The sequence below is a fragment of the Gigantopelta aegis genome, chromosome 8 (genome assembly GCF_016097555.1).
Source record: "Gigantopelta aegis isolate Gae_Host chromosome 8, Gae_host_genome, whole genome shotgun sequence".
Lineage (NCBI taxonomy): Eukaryota > Metazoa > Mollusca > Gastropoda > Neomphalida > Peltospiridae > Gigantopelta > Gigantopelta aegis.
Genome location: NC_054706.1, coordinates 318,804 through 341,830, shown reverse-complemented (window position 1 = coordinate 341,830; position 23,027 = coordinate 318,804). Strand labels below are relative to the sequence as shown.

Here is a 23,027-nt window from a genome sequence, read left to right as displayed (position 1 = left end):
TTAAAACAAGGTCAGCCAGTATGGCTGCATCTACCAAAAATGCAGAGAAAGCCTGGTACGTGTACCAAATTTACTAGCCGATGGCAAAAAGGATGGATTGTTATAGATTGCTTGGATGATGTGACTTACCGCATTCAAGAAAGCCACGAGAAACCATAAAAAATAGTTCATGTAGATAGGTCGTTGCCATATGAAGGTGATAATCCACCCACTTGGTGGAAAAAACCTTCTAATTAAAATTTACTCTGAAATATTTTGAGGGGATATATTAAATAAATAAATAAATAAATAGAAAAACTCCCACCTAAAATAGACATTTAGAATGTTCCATTACATTTTTAACTCATAATAGGATGATGCCTGTGTGAAGGCATGGTATTGTTTTAAATTTGATTTGTTATGATTAAAATTAAAATAGAATATATGCACTGTATGGAAAATATGTTAAGACATATAGTTAACAAGTGAGCTCATAGGTTTTTACCACTTGACTTCAGTTGTGAAGGTTATTTCATCTCTCGAGAACAAATATTTGCTTGTTGGTAACCGTCCTGGTGGCAAAAGTTACCTTTTGAGAGACTAGCGGGACGTGTCCTATAATTAGTGTGTACTAATAGCTGTGGAATCAAATAGAGAAAGGGGTAAAGGAGAGACATTATTTATGATCTTTAGAAAGTTTTAAAAATAAGAATTATATGTTAAAAATGGAATACATTCAAGTTGTCGCACATACACCAAGGGAATTAACCCTGAATAGAAATTATATTAACCCCAAAGGTTTGACCTTTGGTGGTATTGTAGTGTCCCCTATTCCAGCCCCAATACCAGCCTCAGTATCAACACCAGCTCCATTATCCCAGCCACCCCACTCAATCCCTGCCCTCGTGGACTTGGTGTTGTCACAGAAAACCCCTGCTCCCCTGACACAGAGGTGTAATTGGCCAACTGGGGCAGACATTCCGTCTGACCCAGAGCTGTTGGAAACCTTTTGTAAACAGGGTCTGCAGGCTGGACTTGTACTTCAACAAGCCATGACTCGACTACAGAGTCATTACATAAAGGTGGCTGAGCAATAAAATGGTTATAAAATGTTAATTTATTCAAATTCATTGGTAACATTTGCTATTTTTATTTCATGTACTACGTTGAAGAAAATGCTGCCAAGAAAATCCTATCTACTAGAAACCATCGGGACAAGCCATTCTACAAATAACAGTCTTCAGTGCCAGCTTCACTTCACTGCCAACTTTCCATTGTGCCATCGGATCTTCTGTGTGATTCGAAGGTTTTGAAATTGGTGTCACAGACTTTTATTATCAATACTCAAGAAAGAGACTTTAACTTAATTAAATTTTACACATACATGGTAAAGCAAACTCGAGACGAGTTTAGATAAAAGGGGGATTGTGAGACATGCTGGCTAAAACGTTCATCATTACTATTGTAAAAGTTAATAAGTAAACACTCAATTGGCAAACTCCGGTTATGTGTGTAAACGAACCGGAAGTGACCAGTTGTGTGTATTGTCCTTTATAAGTTAAATTAAATTAATAATAAAATAATACCTTTCCTTTATTTAGAATGATTACTTTTATAAAATAAAAGTAATCCTGTTGGAAATTAATAAATAATATTGTACTTTTTGAACTAGCCGTCGAAGCAGACGTCTAGACGAGTTCTGTTTTCGGCATTGACGGGTATGTGTTTTCAAATCTTGATTTAATTTTAGATCACAACTACACAAATCAGTCTTACTAAGTTGAAAATTAGTTGTACAAGACATATAGGAATATTATCTAACTGAAAATGATTACATAAATTAATATCTTAAATAATTAGACTTTAATTTGACTGAAAACTATTTGGAACCGCCCTCACGCCATAGTAAACGACACAATCCCGTTTTGTGCTTAGAACCCCCGTGGCGTGGAAATTATGTTCAATTAACATTAATTTCAATAAAATATATTTTGTTTAACCTATTTCTGGCTATAACAGAAATAGACGTAATTAATACAGTCATCAAATATATATCTGGACGCCGTGTTAATTGCGAGATAGACTCGTGTTACTGATTTACCACGTCTTTCTATTCGTCCCTTTTTGATTTCGCCCCAGGAATTATCTCCCGTCTAGTTTAATTATAAATTCGTCTGGGGCACCTTTACGTTGCACAGAGAAGAATACAAATGTATTTATGTGAATAAATCTAGTGTTATTTATATCATTTGTTGATCTTGCTCTTTTTAGTATTGCGTTATTTATGTCAACAAAGATAATTGTTTGTTGACATGCAAAGCTTATCTATTGTATAAATATCTGGCCGATCGGTGTGTGGAACCTTTGATCAACTAGTAGTTGCACGTAGAAATATATCTGGTCAAGGCAACGCTACCACGTAACCCACACCACCCCGAACCGGTTACAACTGCTAATGTTAGGAAGTGCCGGCGACAAAATGGGCCGGCAGGTTCTCTCAACTGACAAGTAAAAAATCGGCAAAGGTAAACCACAAAAGTTTTCAATTAGCCACCCTTATGCCAAAGCACCGCCTCGTATTGTTGTTATGCAAGTCACTATACCACTTACACAGTTGTTATCAGTCAGTATTACACATAACAAGTAAGTTGAAACCAATGCGGTATTGCAATACAACAGAGGCTAGCCTACATGGAACCATAAAATAAATATATCACAAGGCAGATCAGAATGTTGTAGCATTTTTTGAGGAATTGTATCCTAAACCTAACCACATTAATCTGCTACAACAAATAACGACACGACAAATGGTGGTGTGCTGCCTTCAGGTGGCCATTCACCAAATAGTATTTGGGTAGGTCAAATTCGAGGTGCACCCTGCTTTTCACCCCACAGTTAAGGCTACCAGTCCTACCATTGGTGATAAACGTGATTGTTTGTTGTGATGAGATGTTGTTTCGTCTGGCCAGTACATTCCTGTAATTTAACACTATCACAACTATCATTGTGCTTCAAACATGTGTCGGGTCCAACTAAAAATAGCATGACAATTTTTGTGCGGAATTAGGGTTGTCATAAACGCTATCCATTGTCTGAAACGAGTATCTTAACCCCCAGTTTTTTCTAATTTACTTTAAGGGTGCGGGGTGGTATTATAAAGTACAACTCTCACTGATATGTAATTTTCTTTGGCATAGTATACTGAACAGCAAAAAAAAAAACCCACGAACATTAATTTTGATTCTTATTTTATTTACACACACAACACACACGTATATAGGGCATAGCTGGATATTGTCTTAAAAGAAGGTTAGAATGACGAATGTAGCGAGGTTCTGCTGCATTTGCCATTCGACCTGAGCAGGATAAAGCAGATATTTTAAGAAAATAACCAGTTATTTTTTTTATCCTGCAATCCTACAGAATAGTCTGTGCACGTAAATCGAGTATAGTCAACTTAGCAAGGCTGTTTCCGTATGACGTCATACAAGATATAAGACGTCATTCTTTGTGACACGCTAGCTACATTCTGTCACATTCTACTCGCTGACCGGTGTGGTCCAGTTATACAAGTTGAACAGCGCATTGGTTGGGCAAATATAAACTTTGTTCAAAACAAAAAACAAGTTCGCACAATCAAAATACTAACATGTTCTTCGGTCGTCATCACCAAAAGGTTTTGACATAAAAAAAAGAGAAAAAAAGCGAGAGTAATATTTAAAAAAATAGAAAAGAAAAGAAAGAAGACGATTTTAATAAATAAAATAAAAGGAAAGAACACGTATTCCTCCGTAATAACATAACAACCACAGGCCTTCGACACAGGAGAATAAATGATTATAGTGTCGATAATTAAAATCATAACACTGTTATCGCACTTGAAATCGTAATTGCATACGAACTATTTTATGTCCAGGTCGCGCACTTGTGAAAAACATCGCAATTATCTCCCCTATCTTACATCTGGTTCACATCATTATCACCTTTTACGGGGGGAAATAATGAACACGTTCCCATATCGGTCTGTAATTCAATTACACGTGTCTATGATATTGCCGTGTATGAGGTTATATCGATCTGTGATTAAATCCCGCCCAGTGATTGGAGCACGTTCAAAACCAGTACTCCTTGCAAGTACGGCCATTAAGTTCATTGCTTAATTTCCCCTTTGACAAAACATGGTCTTTTCACGATTTCGCGCATAAAAGAGTTAGTGGTGCCAAGGGAGATAACTTGTTTGACACCAACTAGTTGGAAGAGTGTAGAGTGCCGATGGGGACTACTAGAATAGTGATATATATGTTTCGGTTTGAAATAGTATCTAAAGTTCTAATCAAGATTATACACAACCGTTTTTTTCTTATATATTACTATTCATGAAACTTCCTCAAATGAAGACGTGAAAACTGTTTTAGTATTACATACGTACATACATATATAAATAAATACACATACATACATGTCAGCATACATACATACATACACACATACATACATACATACATACATACATACATACATATACACATACACATACACATACATACATGCATGCATACATACACGCGCACAAATATCCTCATGCCGTTACCGAGACCCGAACCTGTGGCACCCAATCGCCCGCAATTGTTGGGCCGGAACGCTACCAATCAGACCAACTACGTTCCACAAAAATAGAACGATCGTTAGTCGAAAATATTCGTACTGGTCCAACAACCACGCGGTTCTAAGGCCCCATGGCTTGGCAACGTTTGACTTACATGCAGATGTGGACAGACCTGGCACTGGCTATATATGTATTTTTATATTTTGAATATCTCTATTGTATGTATGTCGGGTTTTGACTTAAAAATGCATATGAGGAGTTCAGGCGCAAAACCTCGTAAACGCCACATCCATGAAAATTGAGATAACTGTTGGAGACAAACCTTCTCAGTCCCTGGTACCCCATGAGGAAATACATTTTGCTTCAAAAGCCCGTTAGTCCCACTTTAAATCCAAGCTAGAATACGATTTCTTTGCAGAACCTCGGAAACGCCATCTGAGTTTGTCTGCAGAACCGCGTAGTTTGTAGACCGCCAATCACATGTGCGCATCAGATCACATGACGCATAAGATGGCCGCGCCCATGATAAAGATTTTTGCGCGCTGAATTCATATAATTCCTTCGGATTTTGGTCAATTTATCCACGCTAGTTATGGAAACTTATGATGCAGTTGACGAACCTGTGATGTTATCACCAACAGGAAAACGTAAACGACGTCGGCCACGAAGTTCGGCCCGTTCTATAGCCAAAACAGCTCGCTACAGTGGTAAAGGTTTGATTCCTCGTTTGACATGCACACATAAAAATGCTTTGTGTACTGCCGGAACTCTGAATGAAAATGACTTAGCATACATTAAAGGGCAGCTCTATGTGACTAAAGATAAAGTTGAGCAAGATGCAATCCTTGTGTCTCACATGGATATCGGGCAGGTCAAGCGCCGGAGGCAAAGAGTAGAAGATTGTGACGGAACATGCTCTTAATTTTGTTTTCGCCTGTGGCGATATTAATTGTTTTAGAGGGCCGTGTGCAGTTCCAATATGCACTTAAGTCCAGGTGGGCACTTTGTTACGTAATACCTCCGCGCGACCGTGGTCGAGCTGTGCCTAATACACACCCAGCCCAGAAGCGGAGGCCATGTGGCCAGTAGTTACGTAATACATCCGCGAGTGCGGTTTTTACGACCGTGATTTTGGCGACTAGGCGTCAGCAAGTCTGGCCATCTAAGGAAAATTGTCGTCTTGGTCGCTGTGGAAATATCACTTGTAGGTATTCGGTGCCGCGATGTACCCCCAGGCGATACTGGGATTTTATAATAAATAGGTAGGGTTTTAGAGATATTGGGGAGAAACATAGGAAGGCTTCCAGGGGGAACGTTGTCCGTCCGGACTTGGTAAATATTATTTCTGCTCTGTTGTATAACCTTGATGTGATTGATGTGACTTTAAATATTTTAATACTGTATTATACCAATATTATTTAGACGGTGCTGCCGGTAATCTGACGCAGTAGACTGTAGGCTCACTGTTCTAATTTATATAAAGCTTAACCAGTCATCCTAGAGGACCTAGGTAAACTGTAGGTTATTGTCTTTATTGTGATAGGTACCAGTATTAATTCTGTATTACAAGGTTACTGTATGAGTAGTTAAGGGTTAATTAAAAATTAACCAGTTAGGAATAGAGTTGTAATTCCTTTATTAATTAAGTTCCCCTGGAAGCGTTTCTCAATTATCACACGTGTGGGTGTTGTGTCACGGTGAAGTGATTAGAATATTGTATAAACTAGACACCTAGTGATTAACTAATTAAGTGATCAGTTCTGGGTTGTTACTATTTGTTGTTGTTAATTAACTACTGCGGCAGTAATTTGTCAGCGTAGATTAATACAGATTCCAAAGTGTATTGGGCTTTTGTTGTGTTTTCTAGTGAACTAAACGTGCTATATTATATATACTTTATATAAGATCTTATCTCTGTTCATACCTAGAGACGAGCCACGCGGGTATATACTGCCCGTTACAGAGAGATCTAATAGATATACAGTTAGGAGAGATATTTGGATAATCGTGTTTTATTCAGTTACGGGTATTATAGGATCCCCGTGACAAAGATGAAGGAAGGCAAAAGAACAGACGTGTATTGATCAAGTACAGCCTTTTGAAGGAAGATAAAACGAAGATTTCAGTATGTCAGGCTTCATTTCTTAGCATTTTCTGTAAGTATGGTCACCATAAGCATTAAGGTCGATGACAGTCACTTTTCCCACCCTTGTTTTGGCTTCGTACACAGTAAATAAAACATATCCAACGGTAATATTTTGATATATATTTCACAAAAGGTACTTTTTATTTCTTTCATCTTTTGAAACTTAAAATTAATATTTTGTCCAGAATTATGAAAAATAACAAAAATACCAACTGTAAACAACGTTGTCCGCTTGTTATAGAAATTTGACAGGGGTCAAGGTAAGTAAACCAGTTTTTATTTCAATGTGGCGAAGCATTGTAATAATATAGGTAATTTTGACTTTGAATGACGTCAGTATTCCAATGACGTCACTTTGAATCGCCATACAATAACCATACACTGGGTACATGACGTTTCCGTTTTAAGAATGCTGGAAAAATTCCAGTGCAAATTTGCTATTGAAATATTTTTGTTTGAACATTACTAATGCACCTGAATGTGTTTGAAGAACATCTTGTGATTAAAAAATTGTACCTTGTACGAAATATGGATTTCAAGTGAAATTACGGTAAGAGATGCTATATTTATTGTGTACGAACCCAAAACAAGGGTGCGAAAAGTGACTGTCGTCGACCTTTGTCTAGGGAAGTCATAAGTCATTGTAATGTAATTTCTTGGTGGGGGGGGGGGGGGGGGGTAAACATTTTGCAATTACAGGTATTATTTCCCTGGCATCGTTATTGATTTTTTTTTTTTTTTAAATTTAGGGGCAGGATTTAGCTCAGTCAGTTGAGCCCAAGGTGATTGGGTTGTAGGATCGAATCTCCTCTGTGGACCAATTGTGTTATTTCTCGTCCCATCCAGTGCCTCACGACTGATATATCAAAGGCGGTGGTATGTACTGTCCTGTATGGGATGGTGCATATAAAATATTCCTTGCTACTCCAAAAATGAGTAGCGAGTTTCCTCTTTCATTACCTGTGTGGTCCTGACCCCATATAACCGTATATTAAAATCTGTTGTGTCTCGTTAAATAAAACATTTCTTCCTTCTTCCTTCATTACTTTTTTGCACAAGAAGAAAACCTAATGATCCCAACCTGAAATAAAACTTTTCATTAACTTGAACATATTTAATTTAATGTATTGTTTATTTCAGGCGTCAAGGAGTTTCGGGTCCAGAGTGCTGCGAGGTACTGGCTTGAGCATGGACGATCTCGTCCTGAAAATCGTGGCGGTTACAGGAGAGCTGCAGAATATGAAGGAAAAAAGGAGAGGATTCGAAATCATATAAAGTCCTTCACTTGCAGAGCTAGCCACTATGCTCGTCGAGGGGCACCTAGGAGGAAGTACCTTCCAAGTGATTTAAGTGTTGCAAAGATGCACAAAATGTTCCAGAAACAGAATCATGATCAGGTAACATACTCACTGTATTGGAGTATTTTTGTGTACGACTTCAATCTTGCTTTCGGTCACCCTGCCACGGATGTATGTTCCACATGTTTGAAATTCCGCATTGCAATCAGGGATACAGAGCAAACTCCAGATGAAAAGCAAGAAAAGATTCTGCTGTATACGTTGCATCGTCGCCGTGCCCGTCAATTTTACAATAAGATGAATGAAGTGGGAGATAGTTTTATCGTCTGTTTTGACGTCATGGAAAATCTTGTCCTTCCGAAGTCCCCAGTAGGGCAAGCTTACTATTCTCGCCAGTTGTACTTGTACGTGTTTGGTATAGTTCATCATCGTGGCAGAGGGGAATCTCAGAGGAAGGAAGACATTCATCTATATACATGGCTTGAACATCAGAATGCCAAAGACAGCAATACGATTGCTTCTGCATTACATAATTACTTAGGTTCAGTGGTTATCTCGGATATCAGACAAATTGAACTCCTCCGTTTGTTCTCAGATTCTTGCTACGGCCAAAAAAAAAATATTAACGTTCTATGCATGTTGTTTGCATTGTGCAATAACAAGTACCCAAATCTTACTATTGATTACCATTTTCCAATAAAGGGGCACAGCTTTCTTCCTGCAGACCGAGTGTTTGGAAGGATCGAGCAAGAAATCAGAAAGAAGGATACAATATTAATGCCAGAGGAATACCATGAGATTATCAGCAAACATGGTACTGTTCATGTATATGGAAAGGATTGGAAGTGCTATGATTACAAAGCAGTCAACCAGTTTCACAAAAAGTCAGAGATCTTTCAAAATCAGTGAGGCAAGAATGCTACAAGTTTCTAAGAATAAGTTTGGGTTCAAAACTGTGTATGCTGGAGAATTTTGCCAACACTCCTTTCTAAAAAAGGGGAAAAAGTGGGCACAGTTCAATCCTCCACTACTGCCTGACATTAACTGTGTTAAAGAGGCTAAGAAACAGGATGTTATGAAGCTGTTGGAGGAGATGGGTGTAAATGAAGAGATGTGTGTTTAAATTGGGGGAGGGGGCGGGATGACCGACTAAACTTTCGTGTAATCTTTTGATGACTTCCAATGGGGGATGGATTATGTTGTGACCCAACTGGCATTATTTTCCAGTCATCTTTCCATAATTATAATTCTACAGTGAGTATCTTACTGTCATTATTATTACAATGAGATGGCATAATTGTTTTAAATAAGTGTCAGTTTTAATGCTTTGTGAAGGCTTGGAACAATAGGCCAGCAACTGCCAAACTTTTGTATACCCATGGACAAGTAAAGTTCTTCTTTTGTAAATGTTTAATTCAACTTTCACTTTTAAGATGTTTCTAATTGTCTGTTCCTAGATTCTGCAACATTTCCTTAAGACTAGTTTCCAGAAATGGACTTATTGACTTTTGCAAACAAACTGAAGTTTACTTGGTTTTGCAGAAAAATCAATAACATTTTGGTAATTACCGAGTTTTTAAATAAAGGTTCATTTTGTACATTCATATTTTTGGTTCATTGCTCCATAACCATTTCATAACAAGAAAAGTGGAATTAGTGAGAATTAAAATTACTATCAGGTAAAAATCTTCATTTTAAAACAAATGAAGTCAGATGGACTTACTGGGTTTTGCGCCTGAACTCCTCATATATTCAATGACGCACTGGCACAGGGGATATTAAAATCCTTTATTGACTTCACAAATTTCCTCATGCCGTTACCGTGACCCGAACCTGTGGCACCCAATCGCCCGCAATTGCAAATATATATATATATATATATATATATATATATATATATATATATACACACACACGCACATGTATGTATGTTTGTATATATGTACGTACGTATGTATGTATGTATGTATATGTATATACCAGAGTTGGGGCGATTACTTGACAAAAGTAATTGATTGCGATTACGATTACTTGAGAATGTCACGATTACGATTACGATTATAACAACAAGAAAACGATCGATTACGATTGCGAATACATTGTCCAGTAATCATGATTACAATCATGATTACAATTCCTCAAATATGCCTAAATAGTGAAATGATATTAATGCATGGCATTATCAAACATTGTAATCGATTACGATTGTGATTACATGAAATCATGTAATCGATTACAATCAAATACGATTACCCCATCTCTAATATATATATGTACACACACACACACACATACACACACCCATACATACGCTTGCATATCCCCCACGCACACATACACACACGCGCGCGCACACACACACACACACCTATGCACAGACATACACCCATACATACACGTACATATCCCCCACGCACACACACATACACGCGTACGCACATGGACATGCACACGTACACGCACACACATACACACGCACGCACGCACACGCACGCACACGCACTGTTTAACCACCGCGTTGTTAAATACTGAATTCGTTTATGAATCGGAGGCCATTCTTTACTTTTATATATATAAAAAAATCATTTGCTGTATTCATTATTCTTAATAATACTTACATTGTCTTTTACATCAACTCTAATTAATAACGTTTGTAGTATAGGTTGTAGAAGAAAAAAAAAGGTGTGTAATATGTTTTACGTCATACTTATATATGAACCAGGTAAAACTCAATTTGCAACAGTAAAACCAACATTAACTACAGCAAATGGTCAAATACCACATAGCTATCCCTTACATAAATGCATAAATAAATGCTACACCACATTACTTCCACTTTCGTCCCTTTTATTGTTTCTTTCACACACACATTTCTTGGGGTTTGGGGGGGGGGGGGGGTGGTTAATGACAGACCGTAGTTTTTAAGCAATACGACGTATTTTTCACCATTAAAGTCATTTATGATAATTTAAATTAGAGGTACTTACATTTTATTACCTAGAATATTAGTATTCGTAAACCTGACGTTGTTCATGTTGTTCAGGTTTTTGTAATACCCCAAAATGCATTTTTTCATAAATTTAAAAGCACACGTTCGTCTGAGAAGTAATAGTTGTCGAGATAAGCTCTTGTCTATTTTTGGACTATATTTTCCCGTTAAACATTATAAACTTTGGCTTCTCTCTGTTATAACCTTATCGAAATGTGTTACATGGTTGAGGATTAACTAAACTGAGTGTTCATGTGCACGGGCTGAAACTAGGGTCTGCGACTTTAATAGTTACCTCTTTTAAAAACAATTACATAGGCCTATAATGTAATGTTGTATTATAGTTATTTAGGCGAGTTAGTCATAAAGTGTGTAAATTGTGCCCATTACATCTATTGTTTTTGAAGTGTTAGCAACTAATTAATTGAACAATCATTGTCCTTTATGCACTAGAACACTGGGGCATTGCAATAATTATTAGTTTCTTGTAACACATTTAAAAGCGTCCTTGGGTCTTAGTTACACAACACTTTGTCTTCAGTTTAACACTTTGTCTTCAATTTAACACTAAATGTCTTGAATTAACACTAAATGTCATCAGTTTAACACTTTGTCGTCAGTTTAACACTTTGTCTTCAATTTAACACTAAATGTCTTGAATTAACACTAAATGTCATCAATTTAACACTTTGTCTTCAGTTTAACACTAAATGTCTTGAATTTAACACGTTGTCTTCAGTTTAACACTAAATGTCTTGAATTAACACTAAATGTCATCAATTTAACACTTTGTCTTCAGTTTAACACTAAATGTCTTGAATTTAACACTTTGTCTTCAATTTAACACTTTGTCTTCAATTTAACACTAAATGTCTTGAATTAACACTAAATGTCATCAATTTAACACTTTGTCTTCAATTTAACACTAAATGTCTTGAATTAACACTAAATGTCATCAATTTAACACTTTGTCTTCAGTTTAACACTAAATGTCTTGAATTTAACACTTTGTCTTCAGTTTAACACTTTGTCTTCAGTTTAACACTAAATGTCTTGAATTAACACTAAATATCATCAATTTAACACTTTGTCTTCAGTTTAACACTAAATGTCTTGAATTTAACACTTTGTCTTCAGTTTAACACTTTGTCTTCAGTTTAACATAAATGTCTTGAATTAACACTAATTGTCATCAATTTAACACTTTGTCTTCAGTTTAACACTAAATGTCTTGAATTAACACTAAATGTCATCAATTTAACACTTTGTCTTCAGTTTAACACTAAATGTCTTGAATTAACACTAAATGTCATCAATTTAACACTTTGTCTTCAGTTTAACACTAAATGTCTTGAATTTAACACTTTGTCTTCAGTTTAACACTTTGTCTTCAGTTTAACATAAATGTCTTGAATTAACACTAAATGTCATCAATTTAACACTTTGTCTTCAATTTAACACTAAATGTCTTGAATTAACACTAAATGTCATCAATTTAACAATTTGTCTTCAGTTTAACACTAAATGTCTTGAATTAACACTAAATGTCATCAATTTAACAATTTGTCTTCAGTTTAACACTAAATGTCTTGAATTAACACTAAATGTCATCAATTTAACACTTTGTCTTCAGTTTAACATAAATGTTTCGAATTTAACACTTTGTCTTCAATTTAACACATTGTCTTCAGTTTAACACTAAATGTCTTGAATTAACACTAAATGTCATCAATTTAACACTTTGTCTTCAATTTAACACTAGATGTCTTGAATTAACACTAAATGTCATCAATTTAACACTTTGTCTTCAATTTAACACTAAATGTCTTGAATTAACACTAAATGTCATCAATTTAACACTTTGTCTTCAGTTTAACACTAAATGTCTTGAATTTAACACTTTGTCTTCAGTTTAACACTTTGTCTTCAGTTTAACATAAATGTCTTGAATTAACACTAAATGTCATCAATTTAACACTTTGTCTTCAGTTTAACACTAAATGTCTTGAATTAACACTAAATGTCATCAATTTAACAATTTGTCTTCAGTTTAACACTAAATGTCTTGAATTAACACTAAATGTCATCAATTTAACACCTTGTCTTCAGTTTAACACTAAATGTCTTCAATTAACACTAAATGTCATCAATTTAACACTTTGTCTTCAGTTTAACATAAATGTTTCGAATTTAACACTTTGTCTTCAATTTAACACTTTGTCTTCAGTTTAACACTAAATGTCTTGAATTAACACTAAATGTCATCAATTTAACACTTTGTCTTCAATTTAACACTAGATGTCTTGAATTAACACTAAATGTCATCAATTTAACACTTTGTCTTCAATTTAACACTAAATGTCTTTAATTAACACTAATTGTCATCAATTTAACACTTTGTCTTCAGTTTAACACTAAATGTCTTGAATTAACACTAAATGTCATCAATTTAACACTTTGTCTTCAGTTTAACACTAAATGTCTTGAATTTAACACTTTGTCTTCAGTTTAACACTTTGTCTTCAGTTTAACATAAATGTCTTGAATTAACACTAAATGTCATCAATTTAACACTTTGTCTTCAGTTTAACACTAAATGTCTTGAATTAACACTAAATGTCATCAATTTAACAATTTGTCTTCAGTTTAACACTAAATGTCTTGAATTAACACTAAATGTCATCAATTTAACACCTTGTCTTCAGTTTAACACTAAATGTCTTGAATTAACACTAAATGTCATCAATTTAACACTTTGTCTTCAGTTTAACATAAATGTTTCGAATTTAACACTTTGTCTTCAATTTAACACTTTGTCTTCAGTTTAACACTAAATGTCTTGAATTAACACTAAATGTCATCAATTTAACACTTTGTCTTCAATTTAACACTAGATGTCTCGAATTAACACTAAATGTCATCAATTTAACACTTTGTCTTCAATTTAACACTAAATGTCTTGAATTAACACTAAATGTCTTCAATTTAACACTTTGTCTTCAGTTTAACATAAATGTTTCGAATTTAACACTTTGTCTTCAGTTTAACACTAAATGTCTTGAATTTAACACTTTGTCTTCAGTTTAACACATTGTCTTCAGTTTAACATAAATGTCTTGAATTAACACTAATTGTCATCAATTTAACACTTTGTCTTCAGTTTAACACTAAATGTCTTGAATTAACACTAAATGTCATCAATTTAACACTTTGTCTTCAGTTTAACACTAAATGTCTTGAATTTAACACTTTGTCTTCAGTTTAACACTTTGTCTTCAGTTTAACATAAATGTCTTGAATTAACACTAAATGTCATCAATTTAACACTTTGTCTTCAGTTTAACACTAAATGTCTTGAATTAACACTAAATGTCATCAATTTAACACCTTGTCTTCAGTTTAACACTAAATGTCTTCAATTAACACTAAATGTCATCAATTTAACACTTTGTCTTCAGTTTAACATAAATGTTTCGAATTTAACACTTTGTCTTCAATTTAACACTTTGTCTTCAGTTTAACACTAAATGTCTTGAATTAACACTAAATGTCATCAATTTAACACTTTGTCTTCAATTTAACACTAGATGTCTTGAATTAACACTAAATGTCATCAATTTAACACTTTGTCTTCAATTTAACACTAAATGTCTTGAATTAACACTAAATGTCATCAATTTAACACTTTGTCTTCAGTTTAACACTAAATGTCTTGAATTTAACACGTTGTCTTCAGTTTAACACTAAATGTCTTGAATTTAACACTTTGTCTTCAGTTGAACACTTTGTCTTCAGTTTAACACTAAATGTCTTGAATTAACACTAAATGTCATCAATTTAACACTTTGTCTTCAGTTTAACACTAAATGTCTTGAATTTAACACTTTGTCTTCAGTTTAACACTTTGTCTCCAGTTTAACATAAATGTTTTGAATTAACACTAATTGTCATCAATTTAACACTTTGTCTTCAGTTTAACACTAAATGTCTTGAATTAACACTAAATGTCATCAATTTAACACTTTGTCTTCAGTTTAACACTAAATGTCTTGAATTTAACACTTTGTCTTCAGTTTAACACTAAATGTCTTGAATTAACACTAAATGTCATCAATTTAACAATTTGTCTTCAGTTTAACACTAAATGTCTTGAATTAACACTAAATGTCATCAATTTAACACAGTTTAACACTAAATGTCTTGAATTAACACTAAATGTCAACACTTTGTCTTCAGTTTAACATAAATGTTTCGAATTTAACACTTTGTCTTCAAGTTTAACACTAAATGTCTTGAATTAACACTAAATGTCATCAATTTAACACTTTGTCTTCAATTTAACACTAAATGTCTTGAATTAACACTAAATGTCATCAATTTAACACTTTGTCTTCAGTTTAACACTAAATGTCTTGAATTTAACACTTTGTCTTCAATTTAACACTTTGTCTTCAGTTTAACACTAAATGTCTTGAATTAACACTAAATGTCATCAATTTAACACTTTGTCTTCAGTTTAACACTAAATGTCTTGAATTTAACACTAGTTTAACACTTTGTCTTCAGTTTAACATAAATGTCTTGAATTAACACTAATTGTCATCAATTTAACACTTTGTCTTCAGTTTAACACTAAATGTCTTGAATTAACACTAAATGTCATCAATTTAACACTTTGTCTTCAATTTAACACTAAATGTCTTGAATTAACACTAAATGTCATCAATTTAACACTTTGTCTTCAGTTTAACACTAAATGTCTTGAATTAACACTAAATGTCATCAATTTAACACTTTGTCTTCATTTAACACTTGAATTTAACAATTTGTCTTCAGTTTAACACTAAATGTCTTGAATTAACACTAAATGTCATCAATTTAACACTTTGTCTTCAAACACTAATTTAACACATTGTCTTCAGTGTCTTGAATTAACACTAAATGTCATCAATTTAACACTTTGTCTTCAATTTAACACTAAATGTCTTGAATTAACACTAAATGTCATCAATTTAACACTTTGTCTTCAGTTTAACACTAAATGTCTTGAATTAACACTAAATGTCATCAATTTAACACTTTGTCTTCAGTTTAACACTAAATGTCTTGAATTTAACACTTTGTCTTCAGTTTAACACTTTGTCTTCAGTTTAACATAAATGTCTTGAATTAACACTAAATGTCATCAATTTAACACTTTGTCTTCAGTTTAACACTAAATGTCTTGAATTAACACTAAATGTCATCAATTTAACAATTTGTCTTCAGTTTAACACTAAATGTCTTGAATTAACACTAAATGTCATCAATTTAACACCTTGTCTTCAGTTTAACACTAAATGTCTTGAATTAACACTAAATGTCATCAATTTAACACTTTGTCTTCAGTTTAACATAAATGTTTCGAATTTAACACTTTGTCTTCAATTTAACACTTTGTCTTCAGTTTAACACTAAATGTCTTGAATTAACACTAAATGTCATCAATTTAACACTTTGTCTTCAATTTAACACTAGATGTCTTGAATTAACACTAAATGTCATCAATTTAACACTTTGTCTTCAATTTAACACTAAATGTCTTGAATTAACACTAAATGTCTTCAATTTAACACTTTGTCTTCAGTTTAACATAAATAAATGTTTCGAATTTAACACTTTGTCTTCAGTTTAACACTAAATGTCTTGAATTTAACACTTTGTCTTCAGTTTAACACATTGTCTTCAGTTTAACATAAATGTCTTGAATTAACACTAATTGTCATCAATTTAACACTTTGTCTTCAGTTTAACACTAAATGTCTTGAATTAACACTAAATGTCATCAATTTAACACTTTGTCTTCAGTTTAACACTAAATGTCTTGAATTTAACACTTTGTCTTCAGTTTAACACTTTGTCTTCAGTTTAACATAAATGTCTTGAATTAACACTAAATGTCATCAATTTAACACTTTGTCTTCAGTTTAACACTAAATGTCTTGAATTAACACTAAATGTCATCAATTTACACCTTGTCTTCAGTTTAACACTAAATGTCTTCAATTAACACTAAATGTCATCAATTTAACACTTTGTCTTCAGTTTAACATAAATGTTTCGAATTTAACACTTTGTCTTCAATTTAACACTTTGTCTTCAGTTTAACACTAAATGTCTTGAATTAACACTAAATGTCATCAATTTAACACTTTGTCTTCAATTTAACACTAAATGTCTTGAATTAACACTAAATGTCATCAATTTAACACTTTGTCTTCAATTTAACACTAAATGTCTTGAATTAACACTAAATGTCATCAATTTAACACTTTGTCTTCAGTTTAACACTAAATGTCTTGAATTTAACACGTTGTCTTCAGTTTAACACTAAATGTCTTGAATTTAACACTTTGTCTTCAGTTGAACACTTTGTCTTCAGTTTAACACTAAATGTCTTGAATTAACACTAAATGTCATCAATTTAACACTTTGTCTTCAGTTTAACACTAAATGTCTTGAATTTAACACTTTGTCTTCAGTTTAACACTTTGTCTCCAGTTTAACATAAATGTTTTGAATTAACACTAATTGTCATCAATTTAACACTTTGTCTTCAGTTTAACACTAAATGTCTTGAATTAACACTAAATGTCATCAATTTAACACTTTGTCTTCAGTTTAACACTAAATGTCTTGAATTTAACACTTTGTCTTCAGTTTAACACTTTGTCTTCAGTTTAACATAAATGTCTTGAATTAACACTAAATGTCATCAATTTAACACTTTGTCTTCAGTTTAACACTAAATGTCTTGAATTAACACTAAATGTCATCAATTTAACACTTTGTCTTCAGTTTAACACTAAATGTCTTGAATTAACACTAAATGTCATCAATTTAACACCTTGTCTTCAGTTTAACACTAAATGTCTTGAATTAACACTAAATGTCATCAATTTAACACTTTGTCTTCAGTTTAACATAAATGTTTCGAATTTAACACTTTGTCTTCAATTTAACACTTTGTCTTCAGTTTAACACTAAATGTCTTGAATTAACACTAAATGTCATCAATTTAACACTTTGTCTTCAATTTAACACTAGATGTCTTGAATTAACACTAAATGTCATCAATTTAACACTTTGTCTTCAATTTAACACTAAATGTCTTGAATTAACACTAAATGTCTTCAATTTAACACTTTGTCTTCAGTTTAACATAAATGTTTCGAATTTAACACTTTGTCTTCAGTTTAACACTAAATGTCTTGAATTTAACACTTTGTCTTCAGTTTAACACTTTGTCTTCAGTTTAACATAAATGTCTTGAATTAACACTAATTGTCATCAATTTAACACTTTGTCTTCAGTTTAACACTAAATGTCTTGAATTAACACTAAATGTCATCAATTTAACACTTTGTCTTCAATTTAACACTAGATGTCTTGAATTAACACTAAATGTCATCAATTTAACACTTTGTCTTCAATTTAACACTAAATGTCTTGAATTAACACTAAATGTCTTCAATTTAACACTTTGTCTTCAGTTTAACATAAATGTTTCGAATTTAACACTTTGTCTTCAGTTTAACATAAATGTTTCGAATTTAACACTTTGTCTTCAATTTAACACTAAATGTCTTGAATTAACACTAAACGTCATCAATTTAACACTAAATGTCTTGAATTTAACACTAAATGTCATCAATTTAACACTAAATGTCTTGAAATTAACACTAAATATCTTGAATTTAACACTAAATGTCATCAATTTAACACTAAATATCTTGAATTTAACACTAAATGTCATCAATTTAACACTAAATGTCATCAATTTAACAAAATGAACGAAACTGCGACGGCGCCATGATACCATTCTAAATACGTCACTTATCTAAGTTAGCTCTTAAGTTTTACCCTGCCTTGTAAATTAGTTCGGGATCCGCTATTGAAAACGCTGCTGAAAAATACTTATTTCCCGGAATCATTAGAAAGGCTAAACGTTCGTATATTGACACCATGCCGATTTACTTGCCTTATTATAACAATAAAAAACCCAGAACGTTGACACAAGCTAGAAAAAGGAAAAGCCACATTCTAGCATATTCATCGTATCATTTGTCTGTGATATAAAGGATTTGCATTTGCCTACAGACCCCAATACCGTTCCATTTTACGTGTTTTGAATCCCCTGCACGTTAGGAAACTTCCCAGGAGAAATCTAACAAGCAAAGCTAAAGCATAAAAGTGGCTTGTTTTCGCATGAACGTAAATCTGTAGCGACGAGGAATATCTCGCACAAGTTTGCCAGTGATGACCGCTCGGCGGGGCAATCGCACGCCACAGCAGCCCGCAACTGGAAAGCCTAATTAGGTGTAGAAATGTATTCAAACTCGGCCATGTGGTCGTTACCAGACAACCACACAGATCAATCTTCATCTGTCATATTCGATATTAAAACAGGTTGAAATTATAGATCGTATTTAAACTGAAAATAGAGGCTGGGATCTAGATCAGACGGCAAAGCGCCCTCATTGGACTCATTCTTAAATTGTTATTCCCATCCCAGCCAGTGCCTCACGATTGGTATATCAAAGACCGTATTATGTGCACGTGATGCCTTGTCTGTGGGAAAATGCATATAAAAGACGCCTTGCTGTTAATAGACAAATGTAGCGGGTTTCATCTGAAGAATACTGCCAGAAACCAAAATATTTAACATTTAAAACAAACGTTACTGTAAAATAATAATCGAAACTTCAAAGACGTACGTTTTTTTTATTTATTAGCAACACCCATTGCTGAAGAAAATCACATTTACGTGTTCCTCTGCAAACGTACATTAATGTGTTGGACATATTTGTACATATATAAATTGTCTCATATTATTACCTGTAAACATTGCAGATATTTTATCCGTAAATATTTCACTACAGACGCACAACTACTTTTAACAGTACATTTGCCTATTTAGTGCATGACAATTGTCAACGTATTAACCGCCGTGAAGCCACTGGCCTGACAGAGATGCCCCCCAGACACTGATACCGACGACCACATCTGGTTTAACACCACTGGAAGTACACGGATTTGCTTTGCCTCTACATTCCGTCAGAGTTGTAACGCGCTCTTTACGCTCAATTACTCCCAGTCGATACAAACAATTTCCGGTCCCGATCGTCCACTACCCGATATCTAAGGCGACCTGTTTGTAACCGTTTCCGCTTTTATAGCGGTTTTCATTTTCTGTTGGCGGCAAGACATACATAAAAACTGAAAAATCTAGACCGGAAGATAAATGATCGACTTTTGAAATGAAGGCGTAGATGTTAACTCTAAAAAATGTCGTTCTCAACCCCCCCCCCCCCTCCAACCTCCACCGAATTGTATACAACTGAGGAATATAATATTATTATACTGCGTATTCAAAAGTCAGAAATATGGCCTACTTAAATACAATCGACAAAAATGGCATGGTACCTACTTGTTATAATTACACATTTTAAATGTCACCATTTTCGGCTGAAGGAGCGGGACGTAGCCCAATGGTAAGGTCTGTTGGCCAATTGGGCTCTTTCTCTTCCGGCCAGTATACTACGACTGGTATATCAAAGGCCGTGTTATGTGCTATCATGTCTGTGAGATGGTACATATAAAATATCCTTTGCTATTGCTATTAATTGAATTTTTTTTAGCGGGTTTGCTCTCTAAGACTATATGTCGGAATTATCACATGTTTGACATTCAATAGCCGATGATTAATAAATCAATGTGATCCAGTGTTGTCGTTAAACGAAATAAACAAACTGTTCGGTTAAAAAAACGAACTCAGTATACTAATAATTATTAAGAATACGCTTGGATACCAGTCTAGTGAGCTGTACTGTTCAGCGGAGATGTCGTTTGATCCAGCAGTCACAGTATATAGAGGCACAATATGATGACTTGGTACAGCTGTATAGTTTCGCTCATTCATCACAATCATGGTGTATTGTTCAAAGTTACTTATTATGTTATGTCCAGTTGATGGCTTTGATTAAAAAAGAAAACCAAAACATTTCGAAGACTATTTTTGTTTTAAATTCGAAATATATTGTTATTTAAGAACTAATTTATTTTGGTGTATATATATTGTAGGCGAAAATGCATTCAATACGCGTGGCCCTACTATTCTATATAGTTGTCTAATAAAATGGTTAATTAAATTATTTTGTCTAAGTATTGACTAATTCAGGATGAATAAAATAACCGGTTACTGTCGAATAGCAGGTTTAATGACGAATCCGATGTCTTGAGACAGTAACCAGTTATTATCTATATTATCGACGCATTGCTTAAAGCTGCAGTGTCTGGTTTCAATCGTATACAGTCAAATTCTCAGTTCAAATACAAGCATAACTGCACTTTTAATTCACTCGCGAGTTGTCGTCATTAACGCATATCGTCAAATGCTTACTAGCCAGTTAGAACAATTCTCGCCATTTTGTAATACCGAGCGGATTCTAGCAGCCATTTCCTAGCAGCCAATTACGCTAGCAGCCAATTTCAGCAGACACGCATGGCAACGTTCTAAACACCGGACTCATACGCCTTTTATAATGTGTGTTGTGGTGTGGTCTATACGAAATTAGTTGGACATCCTATATTACCGTAGTACAGAAGGATTTTTAAAGTGATACTTCAGATATTATAAAAGTGCTTAATAAAACGGTTAAGTTGTATTTATACGGATATTAATAACAGTAAGACTGTGAAAATGAGTCTTGGTTGTTATTTTGTTTTTGTGTTGTTTTTATATAAAGATACTCTTTAAAACTCTAAAATTCTTAAGTTGTAGTGCATAATAAAAATTAGCATAACAGTGTGTTTAAAAGTGTGAAATACAGGTAACAATCGAAAGGCGTACGAGTCCGATGTTTAGAACGTCGACATGAGTGTCTGCTGAAATTGGCTGCTAGCGTAATTGGCTGTTAGGAATTGACTGCTTGAATTCGCTCGGTTTTTGTAATGCAACAATAGCCGAACCGTACTATTTTTAGCCCAGTGGGCGCCCGCCAAAAGTGTCCCACTTTCAAAATACTTGGTTTATTTTTAACTTGAAAAAGCCAGTGTAGTGAAAACAATTCGGAGAGCGGCGTCTTATATGCACCAAACGTAATGGGATTTTCTGTTCTATATGCTTAAATAATAAAAAATATTCCAGGGAATGCCGCTTTAAATACATAATATTCAGTTTAGAGTTACTCCTGTCATTAGGCCAAAACACTAGTTGCTGAAAGTAATTCGGAATAACGTCTTTAGCCTGATTAAATAATGCACATGATTGTGGAGGATGGATACCTCAAACTCAACATGGTAGGGGCTGAGCAAACTCAGCGTCATTTAGTGAGTAAGTTGCTCTTTCATGTGCTTTGATCAAAATAATCTTCAAGCATGCCTGACATGGTCATACGTCTTTGAAATGTTTATCATTGGTGTTGTGTGGTATCCAGCAGTAAGGCTCGTCAGCTTTAAAATGTTTATCATTGGTGTTGTGTGGTATCCAGCGGCAAGGCTCGTCAGCTTTGAAATGTGTATCACTGGTGTTGTGTGGTATCCAGCGGTAAGGCTCGTCAGCTTTGAAATGTTTATCATTGGTGTTGTGTGATATCCAGCGGTAAGGCTCGTCAGCTTTGTGACCAGACTCCTCCTTGATGAGCCGAATCTTGTAGTAAAAGGGTTGCTCACCGATGCGTGTTACCGTTGTTGCTTCCTTGTCCAAGGTTCCGAGTCAATTCAATTCAATTATTTATTGACCTAGAGCTTTACAGCTCATCGGTCCAAATATCACCACATACCAATATAGTGTAGTGCAGGAGAATACAATATAAAAGCACATACCTTACATACAATGACTGCACAATATAGTGTAGTGCAGGAGAATACAATACAAAACCACATACCTTACATACAATGATGACACAATATAGTGTAGTGCAGGAGAATACAATATAAAACCGCATACCTGACATAAAATGATTGCAC

The 23,027-nt window shown here is 34.1% G+C and overlaps 2 protein-coding genes across 2 annotated transcripts in view; both read left to right on the top strand.

Annotated features, from left to right (window-relative positions):
- Positions 1-5,177: 5,177 nt before the first annotated feature.
- Positions 5,178-9,614, top strand: LOC121378605. The gene is made up of 3 exons (XM_041506863.1): positions 5,178-5,477; positions 6,621-6,741; positions 7,872-9,614. The coding sequence occupies exons 1-3, from the start codon at positions 5,178-5,180 to the stop codon at positions 8,936-8,938; spliced, it is 1,488 nt and encodes a 495-aa protein (XP_041362797.1). The 3' UTR covers positions 8,939-9,614.
- The window catches only part of LOC121378604 (short transient receptor potential channel 7-like), a 49,293-nt gene continuing 35,211 nt past the window's right edge, over positions 8,946-23,027 (top strand). Inside the window, exon 1 of the mRNA XM_041506862.1 lies at positions 8,946-9,128. Coding sequence (XP_041362796.1) covers positions 8,946-9,128 — 183 coding nt within the window. The remainder of the gene's footprint in view (positions 9,129-23,027) is intronic.

What these genes read in the sequence shown, in the direction of transcription:
- LOC121378605 (XM_041506863.1), top strand. Translation starts at nt 5,178, where the DNA reads ATGGAAACTTATGATGCAGTTGACGAACCTGTGATGTTATCACCAACA. An exon ending in TCAAGCGCCGGAGGCAAAGA is followed by an intron (nt 5,478 to 6,620) that starts GTAGAAGATTGT and finishes CGGGTATTATAG; the next exon opens with GATCCCCGTGACAAAGATGA. An exon ending in TTCATTTCTTAGCATTTTCT is followed by an intron (nt 6,742 to 7,871) that starts GTAAGTATGGTC and finishes TGTTTATTTCAG; the next exon opens with GCGTCAAGGAGTTTCGGGTC.